The 24,974-nt window shown below is 42.8% G+C and overlaps 1 protein-coding gene and 1 long non-coding RNA gene across 3 annotated transcripts in view; one reads left to right on the top strand and one right to left on the bottom strand.

Moving 5' to 3' along the window:
• The window catches only part of LOC145723918 (uncharacterized), a 39,818-nt gene extending 16,161 nt beyond the window's left edge, over positions 1 to 23,657 (bottom strand). The window contains exons 1-2 of one of the 2 annotated variants that reach the window (XR_014149337.1): positions 22,618 to 23,657; positions 16,594 to 16,713 (exon numbers count right to left, since the gene is read on the bottom strand). This is a non-coding gene — a long non-coding RNA (uncharacterized LOC145723918). Of the gene's footprint in view, positions 1 to 16,593; positions 20,270 to 22,617 lie in introns of those variants that run through there. The other variant, XR_014149336.1, reaches the window with a different exon arrangement.
• On the top strand, positions 1,479 to 12,109 carry BMP10 (bone morphogenetic protein 10). Its single transcript, XM_081833620.1, has 2 exons — positions 1,479 to 1,952; positions 6,639 to 12,109. The coding sequence occupies exons 1-2, from the start codon at positions 1,619 to 1,621 to the stop codon at positions 7,577 to 7,579; spliced, it is 1,275 nt and encodes a 424-aa protein (XP_081689746.1). The 5' UTR covers positions 1,479 to 1,618; the 3' UTR covers positions 7,580 to 12,109.
• Positions 23,658 to 24,974: the final 1,317 nt, after the last annotated feature.

The following is a 24,974-nucleotide window of genomic DNA, read 5'->3' as shown; positions in this document are numbered from 1 at the left end:
TCAAAATACAAGTCTTTCCATGGTAGTTCAAAAAATTGTTGTAAACTTACATTTTAGGGGAGGAAAGAATCAGAAGATGGTTCCATAGGGGGCTTACAGGAAAAGGGATAGTGGAGATACTGCAGCTAACCTAATTAAAATGTAACTCAGAAACTGAGAGAGTATTACAGTGTACCAAATACCGAGACACAGCCTTTTGGACACAGTGCAGGGCACCCGAATCGCACAGGGAGCGCACTGAACAAGTCAGGACACACCAGTCCCACTGCTTCCGGGGGTCGTCCACGGGCCCATCACAACCACGCCAAGCCGCTACTGCCACTAACTGGGGCTGGAGAGTGAGAAGAACTTCATTTGTCTTTCTTCAACCAGGCACACAATCAATTTCACCATTGTTTCTCAGACAAAGGCATTTGGCATTTTTCATCTGCCCAACAATGTGGTTTGCCGAACTTTTACTCGGAGCCACCTGATCCATGTGATGTAGCCATAAAGATGGAGTGGGCAGAGATTTTGTCATCCTCATAATTCATCGCCTGGGTGAAGGACCTGAGCTCCACATCCAGCTGCAAATCATTGCCTCCTGACTGTGGACTCTCTGGGGAAGGGTTAGGCTGAGACTTAACCTTTCAGCACCTCTGCCCTTGACCCAGTCTTGGGGAACACTTGTTTAAAAGTCTGATTGTTTTTTCCTTTTCGTAGGAGTCAGAATGCCTCGGTTCAAATCCTGACTCTATCACTTTGTGGCTCTGTGACCTCTGGCAAGTTACTGACCCTTAGTGACCCATATGTGCGACGGGCATAATAACAGGGTTCTTATAGGGAGCACATTTGGTGAGAGATGTAAAGCACTTAGCACAACGCCTGCTTATAGGAAAGCACCTAATAAATTTGAGTTGCTATTATAATTAAACACTCACCCTATTTTTCAAAAGCCACTTAGCCAGATCAAATCTGTATGAAAAAGGCCCTTGACCACGAAGTTTATACTTCCCTGTTTCTAAAAATGTAAGCTTCTAGAAATTTATAGAACTGCATTTATGTCTATTAACTTAACTTGGAGCTGTTGGATATTTGGTCTTTCTTCAGAACTGTTGATGTGAAGATGGAAGCCCCAGCACTTGAATTAATAATACGTGGTGCCTATATGTGTATTGCGCTGATTCTTAGTATCTATTCTATGCATGTGTGAAAGCGAACCACATAAAAGCAGAATTTAGGCATTCCTGCCGAAAGGAAGTGAATTGAAAGGAAGAGAAGCAGAGCTTCTGCAAGGAGAAAATTGTCCTATCTCTTAGCCAGTGTCAGAATGTGGAAATGTTTATAAAATGCTCATTAAAAGAAAAAAGGATCGCGAGATAGAAACAAAATCTGGTGCGCAAGTTTACACTAGGGAGATAAGAAAGGCTAGGCCCCTATAGGGGATTTCGTTATCCAATTACTGCAACCTGACTTTTGGGGGGAGAGGAAGAGAGGTGGGGGGAGGGGGAGAGAGGCGAAGAGTTTCCAAACTTGTCTCCAGTGACACGAGACATTAACGCTCCACAAGATAAAACTGCCACTTAGAGCCCAGGAGAGCTAAACCTTCCTGGGTTGGCCTGGGGGCTTGAGCAGAGTCATGGGTTCTCTGGCCCTGCAGCTGTGCGCTCTCTTCTGCCTGGTGGCTCACTTGGTTTCTGGCAGCCCCATCATGAGCCTGGAGCAGTCGCCTCTGGAAGAAGATATGCCCCTCTTTGACGATGTCTTCTCAGAGCAAGATGGTGTCGACTTTAATACATTGCTGCAGAGCATGAAAAATGAATTTCTCAAGACACTGAACCTATCTGACATCCCTTCGCAGGATTCGGCCAAGGTGGACCCACCCGAGTACATGTTGGAACTCTACAACAAATTCGCAACAGATCGGACCTCCATGCCATCGGCCAACATCATTAGGAGTTTCAAGAATGAAGGTAAGTTTACATTTTATTGATGAATTTGGCTTGGATTTTTTCAAGGAGTGAGAAGTTAATTTACAATGCATGGAAATAACATAGATAAGGGTGAATACATCTATGTAAGGGTGTATGTACACAGATACTCAAAAACGATGCATATTTTGGTCTATACCATTTTCATGGTCATTTCCCAAATGTTATTAAAAGGTACTTAAGAATATCTTTTAATTCAAAGTCATAAAGTGTCTACTATTTTGACATCATAATTTGGTCTTTAAAATTTTTTAATTTGAACTGCAAGTAATACAAGAAATTAATGTTGGGTTACCACTATACCTTTGTCTGTTATTTTCCAGATAGGTCTCAGTTTCCCTTTGTCTTTTAATTGACTAAAAAAATCTGTCAACTTCTACTTAGAATGAAAATAGACAAAACCCAAAAATCGTGACTTGTGCTTCACTCAAACTTTTAATGTGTTTCCATTTCCTGACCTTATTTAAGAAATATTCAGACAGGATGAAAACTTGTATAAAAGAACTGTTGTATGTATGTGACGTGTACATCCTTAAATTACTGTTTATAATGTCCAGGACGTATGCATGGCCCAGTTAATGATCCAGCTTATTTCAGTGTCTTTATGAATAGCAATGTGCAAGCTTTAAATATCAGCAGGAAAATGATGTTAGCTCCCTCAGCTTTATTCAATGACTAAATGTAATGACCTAGCAAGTTAATCTTTTATTTAATATGGTGCTAGTAGGCCAAAATATATATTTTTTCCTAATATGCATGGTAAAAGATGTGGATCCAAAGAAATGAATTCTTTAATATTTACCATTGTCATTAACAGGGTACAAAAGAGGGTTTTGATTGATGTTGACCAGCTGTTCTTAAAAGCAGAAAGGTGGTAGCAAAGAAATAGCTTGGGATTTGGAATTTTGAGGCAGGATTGACTTAGTGGTTGTGGATAATTAGCTTACTTTCTCTGAACCTGTTTTCTCATCTGTAAATTGGGGATAATATACCTACGTGACACAACTGAGAGATTTCAAAGAGGTTATGAGTAAGAAAGCATTGCATTTACTATGAATTGCTGAACAAACACTAGTTATTACTAAGGAATTCCTTAAATTCTAGGCATTAGAGGAAATGTGGAGTGGGTACTGATCCGTCCTGAAGATACCATTTGCCTTTAAAATTCAGATAACTGCCAAAATTTTAGGTATTCAGTAACACATTGGAAATGTTACTCAGTAACATTTAGTAACATAATGGAAATGGCAAACTGAAATTACAGATTCCTTTTGGGGGTGAGTCTGAACTGAAAATAAATGGCCTCCTTCCAAGGGCACCCTTCCTAGCACTTCTGAGCACTGAGCCCTGGGTGCCTGGTTCGGAGCATAGGTGGGAAAATGTTCACATACCCAGGGAAAACAGGAGTTTTTTTAGTTCTCACTTCTCCCATGGAGGATTTGCATGATGCAGGTCAGGAAGTGCAGTTTACAGATGGTCTTTTTTTTTTTTTTTTAAGATTTTATCCATTTATTTGACAGAGAGAGACACAGCGAGAGAGGGAACACACGCAGGGTGAGTGGGAGAGGGAGAAGCAGGCTTCCCACTGAGCAGGGAGCCCGATGCGGGGCTCGATCCCAGGACCCTGGGACCATGACCGGAGTCGAAGGCAGACGCTTAACAACTGAGCCACCCAGGCGCCTCCAGGGGGTCTTAATACCGGAGACCAGTGAAAGCGGGAGCGGATCTGTCTGTGGCCACCCAGCTGCCCGCATCTCTGCTGCTCTGCGGGTGGAATGCGCAGCCCCGAGGACATGAATCCTGCACCGGGCTGACTCTAATGGTTGTCCCTGTCTCTCTTTTGACTCTTTGGGTCTGCACAGTGCAGCTGCCTTGGAGACAATAACCAAGCCCGCCCTGCCCCCCCAAACCAAAACCAAAAAAACCCCTCTTCCAAATCTAACTGATCAGGGAAAAACAAATGCACCTCTAAAGTAGAAAAACCATGACTTTAATTCCTACCACTTCTGACCTCACTTTGTCATCTTGGGGAAGTCAGTCCTCCGCATTGAAGCTTGATTTCTTCTGGTGTAAAACGAACACAATAGCAATAAATGGTCATTGTAGGAACTAAATGAAAGTGTTTGCAAAACACTGGCACATTTAAATATGCTCAATAACATCAGTTCCCTTGCCCAGAACACAACACCTCCATATAATACTTTGTATATTTGCACAGTGAACTTATTTTTTTAACAACTTTATTGATGTATAATTGACATACAATAACCTGTATTATTTGAAGTGTATAATTTGACAGGTTTTGGCATATATAAACATCCACTGAAACCATTACCACTATCAAGATAGTGAACATATTCATCACCACTAAAAGTCTCCTTGTGCTTCTTTGTAATTAATCCCTTCCTCCCACTACCATGAGCTTTTATTTTGCACTTTTCTCATGGACAGAGCAACCAGTCTACTCCCCCACTTTTGGTCTTCTCATGCTCCCTGTCCTACGAGAGTCAAGTCTCTTTTTTCTTATAAGAGGGGTCAACTCCCAAGTTACTTGATGTATTAAGGACCTATGCCATGCCCATAAATCAATTTGATTTGATGTCCAGAACCATCAACTAGTTAATACTTTGGAAACATTGCCTCTGTTTAAGGTATCGTGGTAGCTCGGGGGCATAGAAGGAGTTTAAGCTGGGCTTTCTGCCAGCATGATTGACAATCTGGTTGGGAAGACCCATTCATAAAAAGAAAACTGAAATGGCAAAGCTCAAAGGAGAGATATAGAGAGTAAATATTGGAATCACTAAATTCTACACCTGAAACCAATATTACACTAGATGTTAACTAACTAGAATTTAAATAAAAACTTAAAAAAAAAAAGAGTAAATATTCAAGTGACCCAGAAGGCAGTAAACTTCTAGATAGGGAGGTGAAGAAGGGAAAGTCCCACAAGGAGGGGTCACAGCTAGAGAGGTGGAGGGGAGGAGAGGAGGCTTTCTAAGAGTCAGAAGCACATCTCCAGAGGTGTGGTGTACAGCAAGGCAAAGGAGTGTTTTGGCAAATGGTGAAGATACCTGTCTACCCTAACTAGGCGGGTTTATGGTTTCTTGAACCTTTCTACAAATATCAATTGTTCAATTACAATGTTCCATGCACTGTAGGGGATGAATGGGAACTATGACTAGATCAAGAGGGTAAGGCCTGGTTATAGCTAGTTTTAAGGGTCATGCTAGTGTTTCAATTCATCTCATTGGCCAGTATTTCCCACTGGCAGAGTATGAGATGATTTTAAGTGGTACCCTTCACAGAGAAACCTACGAATCATGTGAAATAATTAATGTGGATCAGAAAAAAAATCCACATGACAATCACCTCAGTGCCCTCATTTCATGAATGTTGTTCCTTAGGACAGGCCTAAAAGAGATAGTAAGTATAAAAATAATCATATAAAGAAAAATATTAAAGAGTACAATCTGGAACAGGGACCCTACTAAAATAATGAATCGGGTATACAGTTGGGAAAACACTGCCAAAGATGACAAAGAACCCCTCAGTTGGTGGTCTTTAGCACTCTGGTGTCATGGAACCCTTTGATGGATGACAAAAGCCTTCAGGGATATTTTGTAGTCATGTATTACCAGGGGCAAGTATACAAGAGCTTTGGGCTCCTATAAAATTCTCAGATAGGAAGTCAACATGATAATATCTGGAGGTGTGCTTCTGAGACTAAAGGACCTGTAACAATTTATTTCATAAACATTCTGAGTGATTCTTATGTGCCAAACTCCATGCCAGTCGCTAAGGGTACAAGACTAAAGCAACCAATCTATCCCAAGGTTCGTTTTCTCCCATTCCTCCTTGTCGAAGACCACACACCCAAAATTCAACTGCTGTGACCCCCTTGGTTTATGGCTATTTTGTTGACCTTGTCAGACTTTGGTGTCTAGAGAAGGAGTCAGCAAACTCTTTGTGTAAAGGGCCAGACAGATGGTAAATATTTTAGGTTTTGTGGGCCATGTGCTGTCGCAGTTCTGACATTGTATTGCAACAGTAGCCATTGACAACACAGAAATAAATGGGCCACGCTGTGCTCCCCTGATCCTTTATTTCCAGAAATAGGAAGCAGGCCCAATACGGCCCACGGGCTACAGTTTACCAACCTCTGATCTACGTGGAGGTCTTTTAGGAAGACCAGTGCTCGGCCAACCATGTGGGGAATCTTCACCTATTATGAATGCAAATATGAATGCAAAGATGAGCCACGAAGTGCTCATCCCTGAAAAGCTTCCAAAAAAGAGCAACCACCCCATGTTCCATTGATGGCTCTGTACTGGTTAGGAAAATTGGGGGCTTGCCTGCACAATCTCCAGGGTCCCTCCCAGCTCTGTAATTCTGTGGCCGATAAGCTATGCAAGCAAGGCTGAGAGAGTGTTCTCCCATTCATTAGGCAGCCACTTTCTGTCTTAATCTTGGCAGCTTAAGTCAGTTTAGCATTCTACCATTGACCTTTCAGTATTTTCTGTCGGAGAAATCTCACATTGTGTTTGTTTTCATTGATCGTCCCCCTCATTCCTCTGTATCAAGCTTCCCGCACAGATAGGCCCTCCTATTGCATAAATAAGCATCTGTTTTCCTCTGTGACATACTACAAATCTGATTTTTGTTTTTCAGATCTGTTTTCCCAGCCAGCCAGTTTTAACGGGCTCCGAAAATACCCTCTCCTCTTCAATGTGTCCATTCCTCACCATGAAGAGGTTATCATGGCCGAACTCAGGTTGTACACCCTGGTGCAAAGAGATCGCATGATATATGATGGAGTAGACCGGAAAATTACCATTTTTGAGGTACTTGAGAGCAGAGGGGACATTGAGGGTGAAAGAAGCATGCTGGTCTTGGTGTCGGGGGAGATCTATGGAACCAACAGTGAGTGGGAGACTTTTGATGTCACCGATGCCATTAGACGTTGGCAAAAGTCAGGCTCATCCACCCACCAGCTGGAGGTCCACATCGAGAGCAGACACGACGGAGCCGAGGATGCTAGCAGGGGACAATTGGAAATAGACACCAGTGCCCGGAATAAGCATGTCCCCTTGCTTGTCGTGTTTTCTGATGACCAGAGCAGCGAGAAGGAGCGGAAGGAGGAACTGAATGAAATGATCGCCCATGAGCAACTACTGGAGTTTGACCACTTGGGCCTGGACGGTTATTCCAGTGGGCCGGGAGAAGAAGCTTTGCTGCAGATGAGGTCAAACATCATCTATGACTCCACTGCCCGCATCAGAAGGAACGCTAAAGGAAACTATTGTAAGAGGACCCCGCTCTACATTGACTTCAAGGAGATTGGCTGGGACTCTTGGATCATCGCCCCACCTGGATACGAAGCCTACGAATGCCGTGGGGTTTGCAACTACCCCCTGGCAGAGCATCTCACACCCACAAAGCATGCAATTATCCAGGCCTTGGTCCACCTCAAGAATTCCCAAAAGGCTTCCAAAGCCTGCTGTGTGCCCACCAAACTAGAGCCCATCTCCATCCTCTATTTAGACAAGGGCGTTGTCACCTACAAGTTCAAATATGAAGGCATGGCAGTCTCCGAATGCGGCTGTAGATAGAAGAGGAGTCCTGTGCTTATTTAATAACTGTAAATGTGTATATTTTGTGTTCCTATTTAATGAGATTATTTAATAAGAGTGTACAGATCATAGAGGCTTGCTGCCTTACGGAAATGGGCAGGTCAGTTTGTTGTACGAAATGCATATTTTGCTAATACAGTCTCATCCCTTCCAATCTGTTTTTCTTTGGACTTGCCGTTTCTTGGCAATGCCATTTCCAATAGCAAGGGGCACGCCCCCCTAATTGTCCTCTAGGTCAATTTGAAAACAACAAGCCCCAAGCAGAAAGAGCGTGTCAGATGGTAGATATTTGTGTATGTATATGTGTACATAGATAAACTCACAAAGCTCTTTCGGTTCCATAGAGGTGGATTATACTCACACGTGTGCATGACTCAATCAAATGTGTATATATTAAAAACCAATGGTACGTTCTCAGTCAACTCTTCTCTGAGTAGGATTTATGTCAAGATAATTAGCACCAAGAATTTCACCCGCCTAGGAAGCATTACATTTCCCAAATACTGTTGGATATGTAGGTGTAGCATTTATCAGTTGAGTTTGTGCCATTGCTCAGAGCAGCAGGACCAGGTAAAGGATGCTGCATGTTTGAGGGGAGGGGTTATTTAATACAGAAACCAGATGGTTTCCAGAGGCAGTGGCCTGAAGCTACCATAGCAAAGGATGAGCCCACGGAGCACCACTGCGCTCTAGAGGGCAGCACCTGGTCAAGAAAAGAAAACAGAGGGGCCTTCAGGACGTTCCTGAGATAATAGGATCGCAAGGCCTGGTGTGTTGGCCTTCACCGCTGCAGAGGGTAGAGGAGGTGGGGAGGGCACTCGCAGAGGAGGAGGGGAAAGGACACAGATGCTATCCTAGGATGCGTGTGTAAAATTATAAACAGTTTTAACTGCAGAATTAAATCTTTTGGACAAAATAAAATTACCCGAGACCAAGAGGAGGAAAATCAGAAGGGATCTGTCTGTTGGACTCTTCTTAATATTTTGCTTCAATTCTTCATATTTTTCCCTCGCCTCTGCAGCTCTGCTTTTGCTTCTTTCCACCTCTCTCTTTCCCTCTTTCTCTCTTGCCCCAGTGCCCCGTATCCTTCTCTCACTCCTGTGTTCCCTGTCTTCACTGGCCTTCATTGCCCTTGCTGTGGGTTGGGAGGGGACACCTGAAAGCATTTGCTGTCACGGTGAGTGGAGTTAGTGCTCTAATGTCTAGATTTCCTCCCAATATTTAATTTGATTTTATTCTGGTAAGATTCTTTATGAAATGTTTTGTTCATGAAGAACACTTAAGTATAAGAGAAAAAAAAAAACCAAACCAGGGTCTAAAAGGATACTTCTAAATAAATGAATTAATAAATAGACACACACGCAAATGACTCCAAAGCTAAGCCCGAATTTTGAAATCAAGTTTGCCCCATGGGAGGCTTCCCAGTCCTCCCATTCTGCAGCAGTCTTTCCAGTTTGGAACTGACCAGGACTAAGGGACTGGGAAGCATTCTTGATGAGGATGGTCTAATGGGTTTGCCGGCAGTTGGTTAGTTGGAAGGACATGGAGACTCTGGCTCTGATCTTAGCAGCCCCCAGCACCACCGTCGATGCAAGATCATGGGCTTTGTGCAGGAAGAACCAGAGCAGTGCAGTTCTCAAACTGTTTTTGACTCCTCCAGGCATCTGACACTGATGGTTCACACTTCTAGGAATGCAGTTTCCAGTACATTGTCCCCCATTCACCCCGTTGAATGCTTCCTTAAGAAGTCCTGCATTTTTTTTTTTTACCCTGGGAAACCATCAGCTTCCTTTTCACAAACCTCTTGGGGTTATAAACTCATATTGCACTAGAAAATAGAGGTAAGGGAAGCTATTTTGAAGGACATTTTGCCCAATTTGGACATCTGCTCTGTACATCCACTGTCCACTGATGTCCAGAGGGCAGATCCTGGGAATTCACTGCCCCACAAAAGTGCAGTTTTGACCATCAGTGAATATACAGTGATTGACAATTTGAGATGGCCACACAACTCAGAATCATTCATTTATGAAAGAGCCTCCATATAAAATGGTGTGCATGAGTGTGTGTGTGTGTGTGTAACAGCCTTTGGATAGCCACACTTAGAGCCCTCAGTGGGGTGTGATGCATCCTTTATATCCATGGTACACACTGTGTACTCAGTTACTCTATGGTACTGCTTCTCCTTTCTAAAGGACACTGTCTATAATAGACATAAAGTAAAACCTCAGCTGAGCAGGATAGTTCTGGTTAGATAAAAATCAAGCAAAATCTTCTTTCTGTGTAAAATATATATGACACTGATGTGCTGGTAAATGCTTTAGGGCCAGTCCTCTTGATGCGTAGATTTCAATGGTGTAAATACTCTCACCAGAGCCTCTTTCAGGCTACCCATGTGATATCAAGCGGCTTGCAAAATTCCTGAAAACGGAGCAGGCTGCTCTCAGGAGACACGTGGGCAGGCCCTGGCACCCACTTGTTATTAGCAGGCTGATGTTAGGACACTAGGATGTGCCAGACCCTGCTTTCTGCGTGCTCTCTGCCGACACGGCCAGGTTTTGGGGAAAACCTTGTGGCAAGCGTTTATAATCACTCTTCTGTTAAAGACGTGTGAACATCTAGGCTGTCAGTGGTTAGGCTGTGTATCCCAGATGTTTGTCCTTATACTACAGGCCAGACATAAACATGCATTTCTATGATTGATTTCCTCGCTAGGGAAAAAGAGTACCGAAAGCCACATATTGGTTCTCCAAATGTTGCTAGTTGCATTTTTTTCATCAAGAAATGCAAAGCCATAAACTATAAATAGGAGACCCCCCCCCCCCAAATCAGGCGCCTTGCAGCATGTCTGCACCTCTCCTCCATCACTGCATTAACACGAAGCCATGAAGTTGTCAGATCCTTAGGAAGTAGGAGTCACTAAATGTCCTCTCTGGTCGTAGGCCTTGGCTGCATGCCACACCAGTCTTTTTTACTCTTTTATGGAAGAATTATCATCACTGAAGTTGATACACCTAAATGACTCTCGAGAAGGAGTGTAGCAGAGGGACTTTGACAGCCAACAACCAAAATATTCATGTAAAAGTTTCTAGGCTTCTTAACTATTTATTGATGGATATATTTATTTTTGTAATATAGTGTAGAATATCAAATATTTTATTTTTAATGTCTGTGACTCCCTCTTGGATAGAACAGTGCTTTTCAAATAATGCCTTCCTCAGAGTATGGCTCCTTTACAATTTATGGCCTGTATTTTCATCTGCCTTTTTGCACCAAAATTTCCTGTTACTTTAAGAGGACTTGCAATAAGCTTGCCATCACTTTGTATATTTGTGTCTTGCAGGCATGCTGTGAGCCCCGAGGCGTATTTACTCATTTGTAAATAGTATAGTTTTAACTGGATACTGTAGTTTTAACTGAAGTGTAGGCGTTCCAGAAAACATTTAACCAATACGTTGTCATTTTTCCGTGAGAGGCGAATATTGTCAGGCTGTGAGGGGCTGGGATTGCGGGTCAGTGAGTGGAGGCAGAGTTTAATTGGGCTTTTCATTCCCCAAACTAGGTGCTTCCTCCTGATTGTATCCGTTGCCTTCACTGACCACCAATTCAGAGACCCACTTGGACAAATCCATTTGTAATTAGACCAATTACTCTATAAATATAAAAAAAAAAAAGTTGATTTAGGGATTCCCAAGGGAGTCAGCCTCAAAATGCATAATTTCTTTCCCTGAGTGTAATTTTTGGCCCAAGAAATTAATGGTAAATACTTTTCCCAGAACTGTTAGTACGTGTTTTGGTTTTGTTTGGAATCTATATTCTTCAGGTAAAACAGATTTCCACAAAAAGGAATTTTACATATTACTTCGTACTGGACCCATCAACAGCCTATAAAGCCCAGAAGCTTTGTGGCAAAGCCATTTACAAGTTGTCTGTAGCGCAGAAGGGATGTTGCCTTTTCTAAGGGTGGTGGACCTTTTCACAGAGTCACTGTGGACCATACCTCACCCTTTGCAGTTCTGGTGAAAAAGGAACACGGCTGTAAGTCTGTGCATTTTCTCACTTCCAACAAGGACATTTGACTTCACACAGTCGGTGGAAGAAAAGTACGTAATGTACACCAGCGGCATAAAAAAGGGTGTTTCTGGATGTGGAAATGTATCCTAAGTCAACAGCCTCATCTAGGAATGACCGTTTGTTGTGCTGGGCATGCTTGTCTCACACACAAGCACTTGTTTTGTGTGTGTCCGGCTTGATCGCATGGGGGAGGTGTGCGCGCTCCTGCCCATCTGACAAACGGGAAACCCGCCAAAACCACAGTCACGCACAACCAGCTAAAAAGCACGCACATTTCTTTTCTTGTGTAAAACGTGTTCATCATTTATGTCCAAATTTCTGTAGTAATGACTAGACTAAACGAAGATGAAGATATTTTACACTGTGTTCATAAACCAAATGTGTACATTCAGAGTCATCGTGTTAAATAAAATGGAAACGTTATTTTGACCATAATTATTTGCAACTTATTTTTCCTTAAGATGAAATGTCTTTTGCACTCCCCCCTAATCCTACTCCCTCCCCCCTTTTTTTTACGTTTTCATCTCACAGTAAATCCAGGTGGACTAAAACTTCTTCCTGTATTAGTAGAACAGCAGTGGCCTGAAGAAACAGTGTCCTGGCTTTAGCTTCTAAACCAGAGAGCGAGCTTCTGTTATGTGGTTCTCCCATCTCACACAACTTTCTGTAAATCCCATGAATGCCAGAGACATAGCTAGAAAATGAACTGAGCTCTTCTTGGTCCACAACCGAGAAATATTTCTTCTTTGAATTTAGAATGACGCAGATGAAAGAGATATTACTTAGGGAAGCACATTCAAGCCAAGTTTCACTGAAATTTGATTATTGAACATCATAGAATCTCAGGCTAGAACAGACTTGTAAACATGTTACTATTAACTGCCCCCAGCAGCCCACCAAAGTACTTTCAATCTTTTCTGCAAATATTAGTAAAGAGAAGGGAGTGCCATACCTCCTTAAAGGCACCTATTACAGTTTTAGAGGGCTCTGCCTCGATTGTACTCTATTTATCCAATCGTGGAGGTCACTATGTGCACAAGTCACTGTAGGAGAAACAAAGGTAAGCAGAAAGTTACGGGGAGCTCTTCCTTCTATGGAGTTGAAGTGTCTCCTCTGTCCCTCATAACTTCCCAGTTCACAAGTCTGGGGCGGGGCACATACACATCGAATCCATCTTTATGACAGCCTCTAGGCATGCAAATCGCTCTCCTGTCCTTCTGGATCCACTGTTCCCATTTCCTGCAATGATGTGCCTCTGAGCACAGAGCCAGACACAGCGAGCTCCCTCAGCCAGATGGAAACAGAAGGTCTGCACCTGGACCAGGGCCTGTCCCCTGAGTGGATAGCGGGCCTGGTGGACTGACAGACCCTGCTGCCTGTTCTGGAAGGAAGTTCATTTCTATGGTAGAATGTGGGATTGGGAGGCCATAGAGACAGAGCCAGGTGAACTAAAATTCCTTCTATCGGACAATCATCGTGTACCTCTTTTGGGGAGAATCTTCTGATGTCCCGGCTGGTAGGCTTTATCTGACAAAAGTGTCAGCAGAGAGCACAGTCTTTGTCCCTCAGGATCAGGAGAACTGATAAGGCCAGGACAAGAGTTCGAGTCGTGAAGGGAAGGGAGCTGAGAACCCAAGATGGGGCGCAGGCCAGGGCTGGACTAAAAAGGCCTGGAAAGCCGTTCTTCTGACTTGATTTTGAATTCTTTAGCAACCTATTCATTCTGTTCCCTAAACAATTCCATCTGTGGTTGTCTCTCACAGGGTGGTGCCTGGACCCATTCTCCACATGTGGTCTGACCTGAGCATGGCGCCATAGGGCCAGCCACCATTATTCTAGGAGTTTCTTATCTACTGAGACAGCCTGGGATCAAATTGGGGAGACACAGCTGCAAGTTATCTTGGGGGACAGTGTGTTTACAGAGTGAGAGAAAACATTTTCAAAGCTCGGATTATGCATTGAATACGGTTTCTGATGGCGTTCCTAGTGGGAATTGGTCTTGGTGGTGTTGCAGGAAAATAAGGCCATGAGGCAGGGCTGCATGTGACTTTAGTCACGTGGATGGGAGCCCACTTTTGGGCCAGAAGTGACTATTTGTAAATAAGGGGCCTATTTTGGAGAAGGTGAGAGCTTGTTAACTTGGGTGGTTATAAATGGATTATGCGATTATCTCCAACTCACTCTCCCGAACTGTCAGTTTACAAGAACCAGTTCCTGCCCTCTCTTAACCTTCCTCAGACCGTTAGCACAGAGCCAAAGTGCTCATCTCGTTCCGAGAAGGAAACCCCAAAACACATGGACACCTCAATCCATTCTTACTCTTAAATGTGATTCTGAGAATCTTACAAAAAATTTAAGCCATTCAGTTCAATTTGAGATTCTTTGGTGGGAGGCAGGAAGCACCATGGTCAAATCAGGATTTGGCAGAAAAGTTTACTCACAGGACACAGGGCCAACTTTCTTGCACCGCATGGGAATGTGCTAGAAAATCTGGTGCTAACACCTTATGAGTATTCCTGCCTAACATGCGTAACCTAACCTGACCCTGAGTGCAGAAACATCACACGAACCCATGAGAAGGACATGCTACAAAATAACTAGTCTGTACTCTTCAAACCCATCCATGAAAGGCAAAGATAGATTGAGAAACTGTTCTAGATTAAAAGAGACGAAAAAGATGTGACACCTAAATGGAACATGTCACCCTGGACTCGTCTGAGATCGCTAAAAAATGGCCAAAAAGGAAATTATCTTTTTGTTAGGCTCCCTGCAGCTCAGTTAGGAGAGCATCCAACTTTATCAATTGTAGACTCTCAAATGACATTTATTTTCAAAAATCTTCTGCATGGTTATTGCTCTTTTTTGGAAGCTGCGAGAGGTTTCTGCAGGAGGAGTAAGTAGGCTTTTGCCCAATGCAATGTTGAAGAAGCAAGCAGGCGACACTAAAAATGAGACCTTTGCCCAGTAGGCAAACTCAATGGAAGGAACAGAGCCGGGGGCGAGGGGGTGGCTGTAGGGGACACACTTCATCAGTGTGGCAAACCTGACGTCAGTAGATGCGCTACAACAAAACATTTTCCTGAAATAGCCAAGCTCAACACTCCACTCCCCAAAAAGAAGCAAGCTTTTCAGGCAATAAACCATCTGTGTCAAGTGTTTAGAAAACGGATCTCCAATCACTGGTAATTTAAACTTCCTTATACCCCAGTTCAATGCTTGATAAGGAAAGAGTGCTAACAAGATGGGAACTGAGTTACTATATTAAGAAACCCAGACAGAACAAAAACCAGCCCCCTGCAGTCGTTTTGTTTATGCTGTAGACCCATCTGTTTTAATTAACATCATATTTACATGAGACCAGCTCCTGGTACAGCGTTTGCAGCAACTGTCACATGGTTTGTTCTTTGTTTTTTATGAAGGTTTTGCAAAAGCATAACTGAGACCAGGCCTGAATAAGGGATATATAGTGGAATCATGTCACAGCATCCTAGCTTCCCCAGGCCAGGCGCACCTGCTGTGGGGTTTGGAGCCAGGTGTCAGATGGCCGGAGAAAAATAAGATGTCCAGTTAAATTTGAATCTAAGATAAGCAATGAATAACTTGTTTGGTATAAGTATGTGCCATATATTGCATGGGACATATTTATACTCAAAACATGTTCTTTGTTTATCTGAAATTCAAATTTAGTTGGGTGTCCTGTGCATTTATTTGCTAAATGTGGCAACCTTAGTCAGCTAGTGCTCTGCAGGTTACAGGAATGGAAAGAGCCAGAGGAAAATAAAGTAGCTATCCTTCCGTTCCCACGTGGGCTATTCAGAGAATCACAAATCAAGCCTAGCAAGGTTCATTGTTGAAGAACAGCTTTGAGATTGGAGATTGAAATCTACTTGTCCATGATACCTGCTATATTGAAAACGGTAACGTTACCTCACACATCATCCTCCCCATTCCCCTAAAAATCTTTCCTTTAAAAATTTTAAAGATTGGGACGCCTGGGTGGCTCGGTCAGTTAAGTGCCTGCCTTCAGCTCAGGTCATCATCCCAGGGTCCTGGGATCACATCCCACATCGGGCTCCCTGCTCAGCCAGGAACCTGCTTCTCTCCCTCTGCCTGCCGCCCCCCCTACTTGTGTGCACTCTCTCTCTGACAAATCTTTAAAGATTTTATTTATTTATTTGAGAGAGAGAGGCTGGGAAGAGGGGCAGTGGGAGAGGGAGAGAATCTCAGGCAAACTCCCCACTGAGCACGGAGCCCAACCTCACGACCCTGAGATCATGACCTGAGCCAAATCAAGAGTCCAAAGCTTAAGTGGCTGAGCCACCCAGGTGCCCCAAAAATCTTACCTTTAAAGGTTCTTTTTCTCATATTGACTTTGCCTGTTTTAGATTTTGTTAAATTCATAAAAGTGAAATTGCTAGAGAAAAGGACATGCACATTCAGAATATATCATTCTGAGAGATACTAGCAAGTTCATCTCCAAAATGTTATACAAATTCTACTCTATCAGCTGTATACAAGAGTACTGTTTCTCTACAGTTTCCAATATTCAACACTACTGCTTTTCTTAATGGATGCTGCTCTTGTTGAATTGTGTCCCCCAAGTTCATAGGTCGAAGCCTTAACCCCCAGTACCTCAGAGTGTGACCTTATTTAGAAATAGGGTCTTCAAAGAGGTAGTCAGTTGAAATGAGGTCATTAGGGCAGGCCCTAACCCAACACGATTGGCGTCCTTATAAAAAAGGCAGATTTGGACGTAGAGAGAGCCATGAACATGGGGTGAACACAGTGTGAAGATAAACGCAGAGGTCGGCATAGTGCATCTTCAAGCCAAGGACCTCCAGTGATTGTCAGAGGACCACCAGCAACTAGGAGAGAGGCATGAACAAGATCTTGTATCACAGCCCGCAGAAGGAACCTACCTTGCTAACACCTTGATCACAGACTTCTAGCTTCCACAGCCATGAGATGATCAATTTCTGTTTCTCAAGCCGCCCTGTTTGTGGTACTGTTACAGTAGCTCCAGGAAACCAATACAGATGCTAAGTACAATAAATATGAATACATTTAAATTTATTTCTGTAATGATTGGTGAGTTTGAATATATTTGTTTATATTTCTTGACTAATTCTCTTTATTCTATCAAGAGACTTCCTTTTATCCATTGTTCATATTCTCCTAACTGATTTATTGGCACATATTAAGCCATATATGTTGTGTGCAATTAATCCTTTGTTATAGACTGTCAATAGTTTTCCTGTTTGTTGCTTCTCTTTTAACATTTCAAAAATACTGTGTTTTGCTGCTCAAACTTTTTACATTTTTATTTAGTCTTTTCCTTTGTGACTTCTTGGTTTTGTGCATCATGCTTAGAAATGGTTTCTCCATCTCAAAGTTATGAAAATGTTTTTTTCAGCAGGGGAATGTGTGGCCTAGCTTAATGAAACAGCCAAAGGAAGAAGAAGAGGTTGAGGGAATAGGGATGTTTTTTCCTGACTCAGACCATCATAAAGCAATTTCACACTGGGCCTGGAAAACGTTGAAAGCCTCACTTTATCTTATAAGTTCTTCAAAAACCTCCAATTTTGCAATTGCCTCTCAATCCGTAGTTCCTATGACCAGAGAGCTGGTTGCTTACTCCTCCCTCAATGCCCAGGGAACCGGAAGCCAACCCCAGGTTCTTCTATGCTAATGTTCCATCACGTCTTCAGGTTGTCGTACTGGATGTTCCCATTCTCTGTCCCTGTGGGACCAACCATACCCGAACAGTGCTCGGAGTATAATACCTCACCAGTGTGGAAGCTGGCCAGGGGCTCCTTGAGTCTCTCTCTCTCGGTCTCTTTACATGGCTACCTCAGGGTAACTGGGCCTCTTATGTGGTGGCAGAAGGTTTTGAGTACCTAAGAGTGCTAGTGAGGCAGAAGTTGTTTTGTCTTTTATTAACTAGCCTCCAAAGACATGCAGCATCACTTTCTCCACATTCTATTCTGTAGGACTGAGCCATCAAGGCCAAATGATCAATGGGATGGGAATTAGACCCATCTTCTGAAGGGACATATGTTGATGATTTTCAGGCATCTTTGAATACTCCCATCAATAACATCTAAGAAATCTAAGAAATCTCTAAGCTGATTCCCTCTCTTCTGTGCACTGTCCTTCATGGGTCCATATGCCTGCATTCCTTGCCCCACTAACCCTGAGAGAGCCAGCCTGTCCCTGCTCAACAGTAACTTCTGTTCTTCACTCTTCCACCAGAGCAGGTCAGCAGCTTGGCTCCTGAACTTGGATTTCCTTCATGGGGCTCAGACTTGAGTGCTTGATTTTCCTCCCCACAAACATGGGAAATGCATGTCAAGTTTTCCGTGGGGGCACAGTTTGAAGCAACTCTTACTTCACTTCAAGAGTAGGGTGGGCATTCTTCCCCTCCCCTTAATTCCAAAATGCAGAAACAGTCCAAGTGAATTCATAGTCACAAAATCACATTTTGAATACACGTAGGCATGGAAAATATTTCCTTAATGAGAAAGTTTTTTTCTTAAATTAAGTCAAATTGTGATAGGTTTTAAAAATTTGGTGAGTCAACATGGCTAAACACCATGTTTAAGCTAGAGCCATAAGCCTCTTTCAGTTCTGTTTGTTTATTAGATTTTAAATAAATTCTAATTTGGAATTCTTGCTGTTTGGACAAAGGAATAGCAGAAAAATTAAGTAACCTAACTAAAGTCAACAAATTAGTCAGTGGAAGAATTAATCATTAAGACCTAGTTACTGCAACTTCTTATGTTGGGATTCAATCTGACATGCAACCAAGATGTTTTTAGTGAACTTTTATCCTAAGATTTGCTTCAATACTTGGGGTTGTTGTTGTTTTTAATGAGCAGAAAACAAACAAAAAATTCCAGATCCTAACAGACTATCTTCTATATTTTCCAAACTTCTATGAACATTTTTGAACAAAAGCCGGATTTTAAGACTGCCAAGCAATATAGCAAGTGCAGATCTACGTAATGTGGTTGAATGCCATTGGCTCGAGGAGTTGCAAAGTGAGAAGCAAAGTGCTTTTGAAACAACCCAGGAACGTGGTGTTGAAAAGCCGCATGTAGAGTTAAGTAAAGGTTGGAGGCAGTGCGGACTCCCAGGCAAGTACAGTAACCAAGTCCCGTGATCCATCACCTACAGGTTTGTTGTTTTTTGCCATGACAACAGCTTATCTTTGGTAGATGTTTTTGGATCCACAGCTGACACTTGAGGAGGTGGCTTTTCTTAACTGGATTGATGAATGAAGACCAAATATGAAAATGAAGCAACGGAGCAAGAGATTTCTCTATGGAGGAGATCAAGGGATTCAGTATAACTGCTCTTTTCGTGATGTCAAAAAGACACCAAGTGGAGCATACTGGTTTCTCTGAGCTCTTATATTCACAAAGAAGATGCAGTGAATCGATCACATACAGCTCATTGGAGCCCTTTAGAGCTATGACTAGTGCTATTCCTAGCACAATAACTAAAATCGGTAATGGAAACATCCAACTGTTGGCCTCTAATCCTTGCACCCAGGCAAATTAGATCAACCCGAAGTCCCAGTGCCAGATTTCAGACTCTCCTAGGCCCACCCTGAGTTTGCATGGCCATCTTGTCATTTTGGACAAGAAGAGTACAGGCGCTGGGACAGACCTCGTCCTTGTCTTCTCCTTAGACCACCGAATGATCCCACCCTTCTCTTTGAGCTGTCTAGAACGGAGATGGCAACCCCCGGGGCCAGGCAAGTAACATCAACAGTGAGGTGGCCTGGAGACTGCGGAGGGCTTAGATTCCACCTGTTGGCAGCAGCACTGGTGCAGGTCCGGACAATGGTTGCCATGTAGAGTTTAGGCCCATGTGTGCCAGATCTTCCCATTTTTAAGATGAGCTAGAAATCTGGAATTTCAAATTTTTTGAATGCTTCCGTCTGATTCCAGAAAGCTTCTCCATTCTGCGAAGTACAAATAATGCATCTCCGTGAGCCAGATTTGGCCCACAACCTACCTCTCTGGCCTCGAGGTTAGTTGGAACATGGGGAGAATCACAATCCCCCTGACTGGGTCTATGATTTTTCCTACTGAGCCCAGAGCTCTAGCAATGGTGTCCAGAACTGGAACTCTTCCTCTTAAGGCTCATTCTCTCTGTTTGACTCTCAGCTGCTTCTCTTAGTCAAGAAGAATCAGGAATTGGGTTGGGAGTTTCCTTGCCCCCTCCTCCCCAGATCTGGAGAGATTACCTCTGCTCCTTGGTAGTACAAAGTCAACAGCATCTTTAGAGTCCCCGGTAGGCCTGTTAAGGCCTGCCCTTGTTCCTGGCATTGTTCCTACAGCTCAACATTAGAATGGGACTTTCTCCAACAAAGAGGCATTCTATTCCAATAGTTCTCAGGCTATATCAGAATCATCCAAGGAATAATTTTTAAAAAAGTGTCTGGTCTTACTCAGGAGAATCAGATTTGGTCAAAGGGGTATGACGTTGGGGAGCAGTTCTCAAATGTTTTGTCCTCAAGACCCCTTTGCATCCTTAAAAATTACTAAAGATCCCAAAGAACTTTATGTGGGTTATATCTATTTATATTTACTATATTTACTACTTACAGTTATTATATTTCTAACTGAAAATATTTAAATATATATTTACTAATCCATTTTAAAATTAATAAACTCATTGCACGTTAATATAAACTAACATATTTTGTGAATAATAAATATATTTTCCAAAACAAAAGTGATGAGAAGATTGGCATTGCTTTACAATTTTACAAATCTTTTCAATGTCTGGCTTAATAAAAGACAACTGGATTGTCCTCTCTGCTTCTTCATTCAATCCATTGCAATATGTTGTCTTGGTTGAAGAGATGAAGAAAATTTGACCCCCTACAAATTTGCAGTTAAAAAAGGGAGACATATTTTAATAGCTCATTCAGATAATTGTGGATATTCTTTGATACTATACTAAAACTTAGTGAGTGATACTTTCTTAAATGTTAGTGGCAAAGTGAAATTTTAAAGATTTTATTTATTTATTTGAGACAGAGAGAATGAGAGAGAGCACAGGAGAGCGGGGAGGGTCAGAGGCAGAAGCAGGCTCCCTGCCGAGCAGGGAGCCCGATGCGGGACTCGATCCAGGGACTCCAGGATCATGACCTGAGCTGAAGGCAGTCGCTCAACCAACTGAGCCACCCAGGCGCCCCAAAGTGAAATTTTAAATCGTATTAATGAACTCTGTACTTAGTTACATTAAAATCCGTTGGCCTTTTTGCACTTTTTTTTTTGTCTCACCATTCTGGATGCCAGAAGTCCAGAATCAAGGTGTTGGCAGGGTTGGTTTCTTCTACTTTTAAAAACATTTTTTGAGTATAATTGATACACAATGTTACATCAGTTTCAGGTGTACAACACAGTGATTCAACATCTCTCTATTATGCTGTGCTCACCACAGTGTAGCTCCCATCTGTTACCATACAACGCTATTACAGTATCATTGACCATATTCCCTGTGCTGTACGTTTTATTTCTGTGACTTACTCATTCCACGACTAGAGGTCTTCTTGCACTTTTAATGGATATTTTACCTAAGAATGATTCTATAATATCATGCTTTTGTCATTTGGAAAATATTTGTTCACACGTCTTCTAAACGTTGACACACTTCATTTATACATATACATCATCACACATCATGTAGCTCTGGGAAAACTGCATCGTATAGCGCTCATTCTCCCTGAGAGAATGAAAACGATAAAAGCAAGTATCTTGGATTGTTGTGAAAATGGTTTTGACCTCTATGGACCCTCTGGTGTATCAGAAAGAGCCCTTTTCTAGAACTATATAGATCTACTATATATAGTGCTACAGGCTAGCTAAGCGACCTTAAGAAAGTTTCCTCACCTTTCTATGGCAGTTTCTCAGTTTTAAAATGGAAGTTCGGGGGACGCCTGGGTGGCTCAGTCGGTTAAGCAACTGCCTGCGGCTCAGGTCATGATTCTGGAGTCCCGGGATCGAGTCCCGCATCCGGCTCCCTGTTCGGTGGGGAGTCTGCTTCTCCCTCTGAGCCTCCCCCCTCTCATGCTCTCTCTCTCTCTCTCTGTCTCCCTCCATCTCTCTCTCAAATAAATAAATAAAATCTTAAATCAAAGGTAGAAAAACGTGTTGTTGTGAGGGACTGTCCCTCGTGTTATGGGATAGTTAACATCTCTATCTCCCTCACTAAACACAGGTTGTAGCCCATCTTCAATCCTTCAACACACCCAGAACCCTGGAGTAAACCCTCTAGGGGGCGATATTGCCTCCACTTGAGATCTATTGGACTAAATGAACTTTAAGTTTCCTTTTAATTCTGACACCAACTCTATTAAAAAGTGAGAAAATGACCTAAAATAAGTGAACATATTTTGAATTTCTCCTTTGCTTTGTGTGTATATGTGTGCATGAGTGGGTGCATGTGTGTGAGTGTATGTGTGTGCACACATCTATTTTAAATATATCTGACTTGAACAAATGTTTATGACAATTTTGGTCTAATGACAGAGAAGGTAGCACGATTAGAAGAGCGAGAGTGGAGGCAGGAAGGGGAAATAAGTGTAGGGAAAAAAATCCACATTCTCCTGCCACATTTTTATGAACGAAGAATTTGTAAAATCTTTAACAGTGGTTAGTGTTCTGTATATCCACTTGAGCAGCTGACCTGAGGTGTGGGAAGAGAGAGCCAAGGGAAGAGTTCCCTAGACTACCAAACTCTGGAGACCATATAGACAGCCATGAAAACGTCCCTCAGCCAGCTCTACCTCCTTTCTGCTCCTGAAGGGGCAGGTGTGTCCTAGAGGCTAAAAGCCTGAGTGCTAGAGCCAGCCTGCCTGCTTCTTACTTAACCCCTCTATGCTTCTGTTCCCTCATCTGCCGAGCGCAAAAAATAAAAGCACCTACCTGATAGACTTACTGTGAGAAGGAACTGTGTGAACGCATACGACGTACTTGGAACAGTGTGTGCCAGTGGATAACGAAGCAATAAATGTCAGCTAATAGTGTTACTAAGTGAAAGCAGGAAGCCCAGCTCCCTACTGCTGAAAAGTTCGGGCCACCTTTGATGTTTTGTTCACCTTTCTCTGTGACATTTTTCCATTCTCCTCCCATAAGGCTGAATATAAAACTGATTTATCATACTTTTATGTGAGCACATGCGCAGTTGGTTTTCAGAGGGGGAAACACCATGTTTATAAACCTGGATGGTTTCAGTGAAGAGCTCCCAGACTGCTTTCCAGATGTTCATTCTAAGTAAAGGCAAAGAAATTTCCCAAAGCCCCATAAAGCGGGCACACCAGAATTTTGGGGGATTGGAACACACACTTTTAAATGGGGCTGATCTGAAATTATCTCTGTTGGCAACGAAAATCCCACAGAAACAGGCCAAAATGGAACTCCTGAGATTTCTAGCTTTGAGAATGGCCAGTGAGAAGAAAATTCTAGATTTAAAAGGGAGACCACCTTGCCAGGACTTTTCCAAGGAAAGCATTTGGAGAAGATTAGAAGGGAATCCTGGAGATCTTCCTGTATAGTCTTCCTCTTCCTCCTCCAGAAAGACAGAGATTGATTTACTTTTGGCATTCTGCTCTTTGCAGAACCTCTCCGTGGGCTCCAAAGAATTTATACTTTCACATCACCAGAGAAATGATGGTGGTGGGGGGAGGATAAGCAGGCAAAGGCACCTACCTCTTGGGTTAACTGCGCCCTATTTGTGACCTGACTTCCGGCTGACTCATGGAATTCTGAGAGAAGAGTTCTGACAGATGTGTATACTCCATCAGCATTGCAGAGATAAGGGTAGGTGATCTCACAGCAAAGCTTCTGTATGTTTGTGTATGTTTGTCTCTGAATAAATACTCTCTAGTAGAGCTTCTCGGTCCGTGTTTCTCGTATCTGTTCCTAAGTGGCCCAGACACTTAGCTACTCTTTCCTCAAGATTCTACTAATGACCAATTTAAGAACCACCCTTACCGTACCCACCATAAGACTACCACTCAAGTGTCATCTTCCCCAAGAGGCTCCCCCACATTTGGTGTTGGGTTCTTCTTTTTTATGTGTCCTATCAGCAACCATTACACACGGCCATTACAGCACTCGCCCTGTCAATCTGGAAAAGTCTACTCACAAGGACTGTATTTTTAATAATTTCATCCCATACCTACCAGGAATATTGTCTCTCCTGTTTCCTTTGCCAGAATGCCCTTCTTAGGGCTCACTCTGAAAACCCATCTATTCTCTTACTGAGGACTCTATTTACTTCTTATGTAGCATTAATCATCATCTGCAGCTTTTTTATTTGTTAGTTTTCTAGTATCTGTCTCTCTCCCTCTAGAAGGACCCTGTGTGAAGGCAAGGACCTTGCTTTCTTGTCTCCATCACAGAGCTTGGCTTTCACTAGGTGCTCCAAAAATATTACCTAGAATAAATAATAACATGCCTGGCACATACATGATAGCCAAAAAATACCTAAAATTCAGTCCAGAGCTGCATTACTGCATATCTTTCCAAAAACTAATTCTCTGTATTTTTTTGTTGTTGTAGAAAACTCTTATTTCATGCTGATCAGTATCATTAATATCACACACACACACACACACACACACACACACGTATTATGTGGAAATGATGCAAAAGTCTTTTTCGGTGGGATGGTGTCTGCTGGTGACAAGGACCGAGTACTTCTTGGAGACTACTGGTTCTTCAGGGCTTTGAGACAAAGCACATTTTCTTTAAAAACCCTTCCTTTGGTGGGCACCTGGGTGGCTCAGTCAGTTAAGCGTCTGCCTTTGGCTCGGGTCATGATCTCAGGGTCCTGGGATCGAGCCCCGCATCGGGCTCCCTGCTCCACAGGAAGCCTGCTTCTCCCTCTCCCTCTGTCCCTTCCCACTGCTTGTGCTCACTCGCACTCTCTCTCTCTCTCAAATAAATAAGTAAATAATCTTGAAAAAAGAAAGAAAGAAAAAAAAAAAAACCTTCCTTTTGAAACTATTGGAAGCACCCTTGGGAATTCCTTTCTTGGTTTTAGAGCAGGGGCAGACCCAAGGGACCTGCCCTGTAGCCCATGTTGGGATGTATGTGAGGCTCGCTCCAGCCCAGTGCTCTGGACCCATCAATTAACGTTCCCACCTCCACTTACCTACCCAGGCGGGGATAAAGACCTCGGAAAATATTGTTTCCTCAATATTCCCTCCAGCAAAGAGAAATACTGTTTGTCACCATGGAGTAGACAAGACAGGATCTTTTCTTTTTCTATGCATTTT

Source organism: Leptonychotes weddellii, chromosome 10 (genome assembly GCF_054177405.1).
Source record: "Leptonychotes weddellii isolate Sample4059 chromosome 10, ASM5417740v2, whole genome shotgun sequence".
Classification (NCBI taxonomy): Eukaryota; Metazoa; Chordata; class Mammalia; order Carnivora; family Phocidae; genus Leptonychotes; species Leptonychotes weddellii.
The sequence above is the reverse complement of the archived record's forward strand: the minus strand, read 5'-3'. Positions and strand labels throughout refer to the sequence as shown.

Coding starts and splice junctions, on each gene's coding strand:
- BMP10 (XM_081833620.1), top strand. CDS start 1,619: ATGGGTTCTCTGGCCCTGCAGCTGTGCGCTCTCTTCTGCCTGGTGGCT. Junction 1,953..6,638: donor TAGGAGTTTCAAGAATGAAG/GTAAGTTTACAT, acceptor TTTGTTTTTCAG/ATCTGTTTTCCCAGCCAGCC.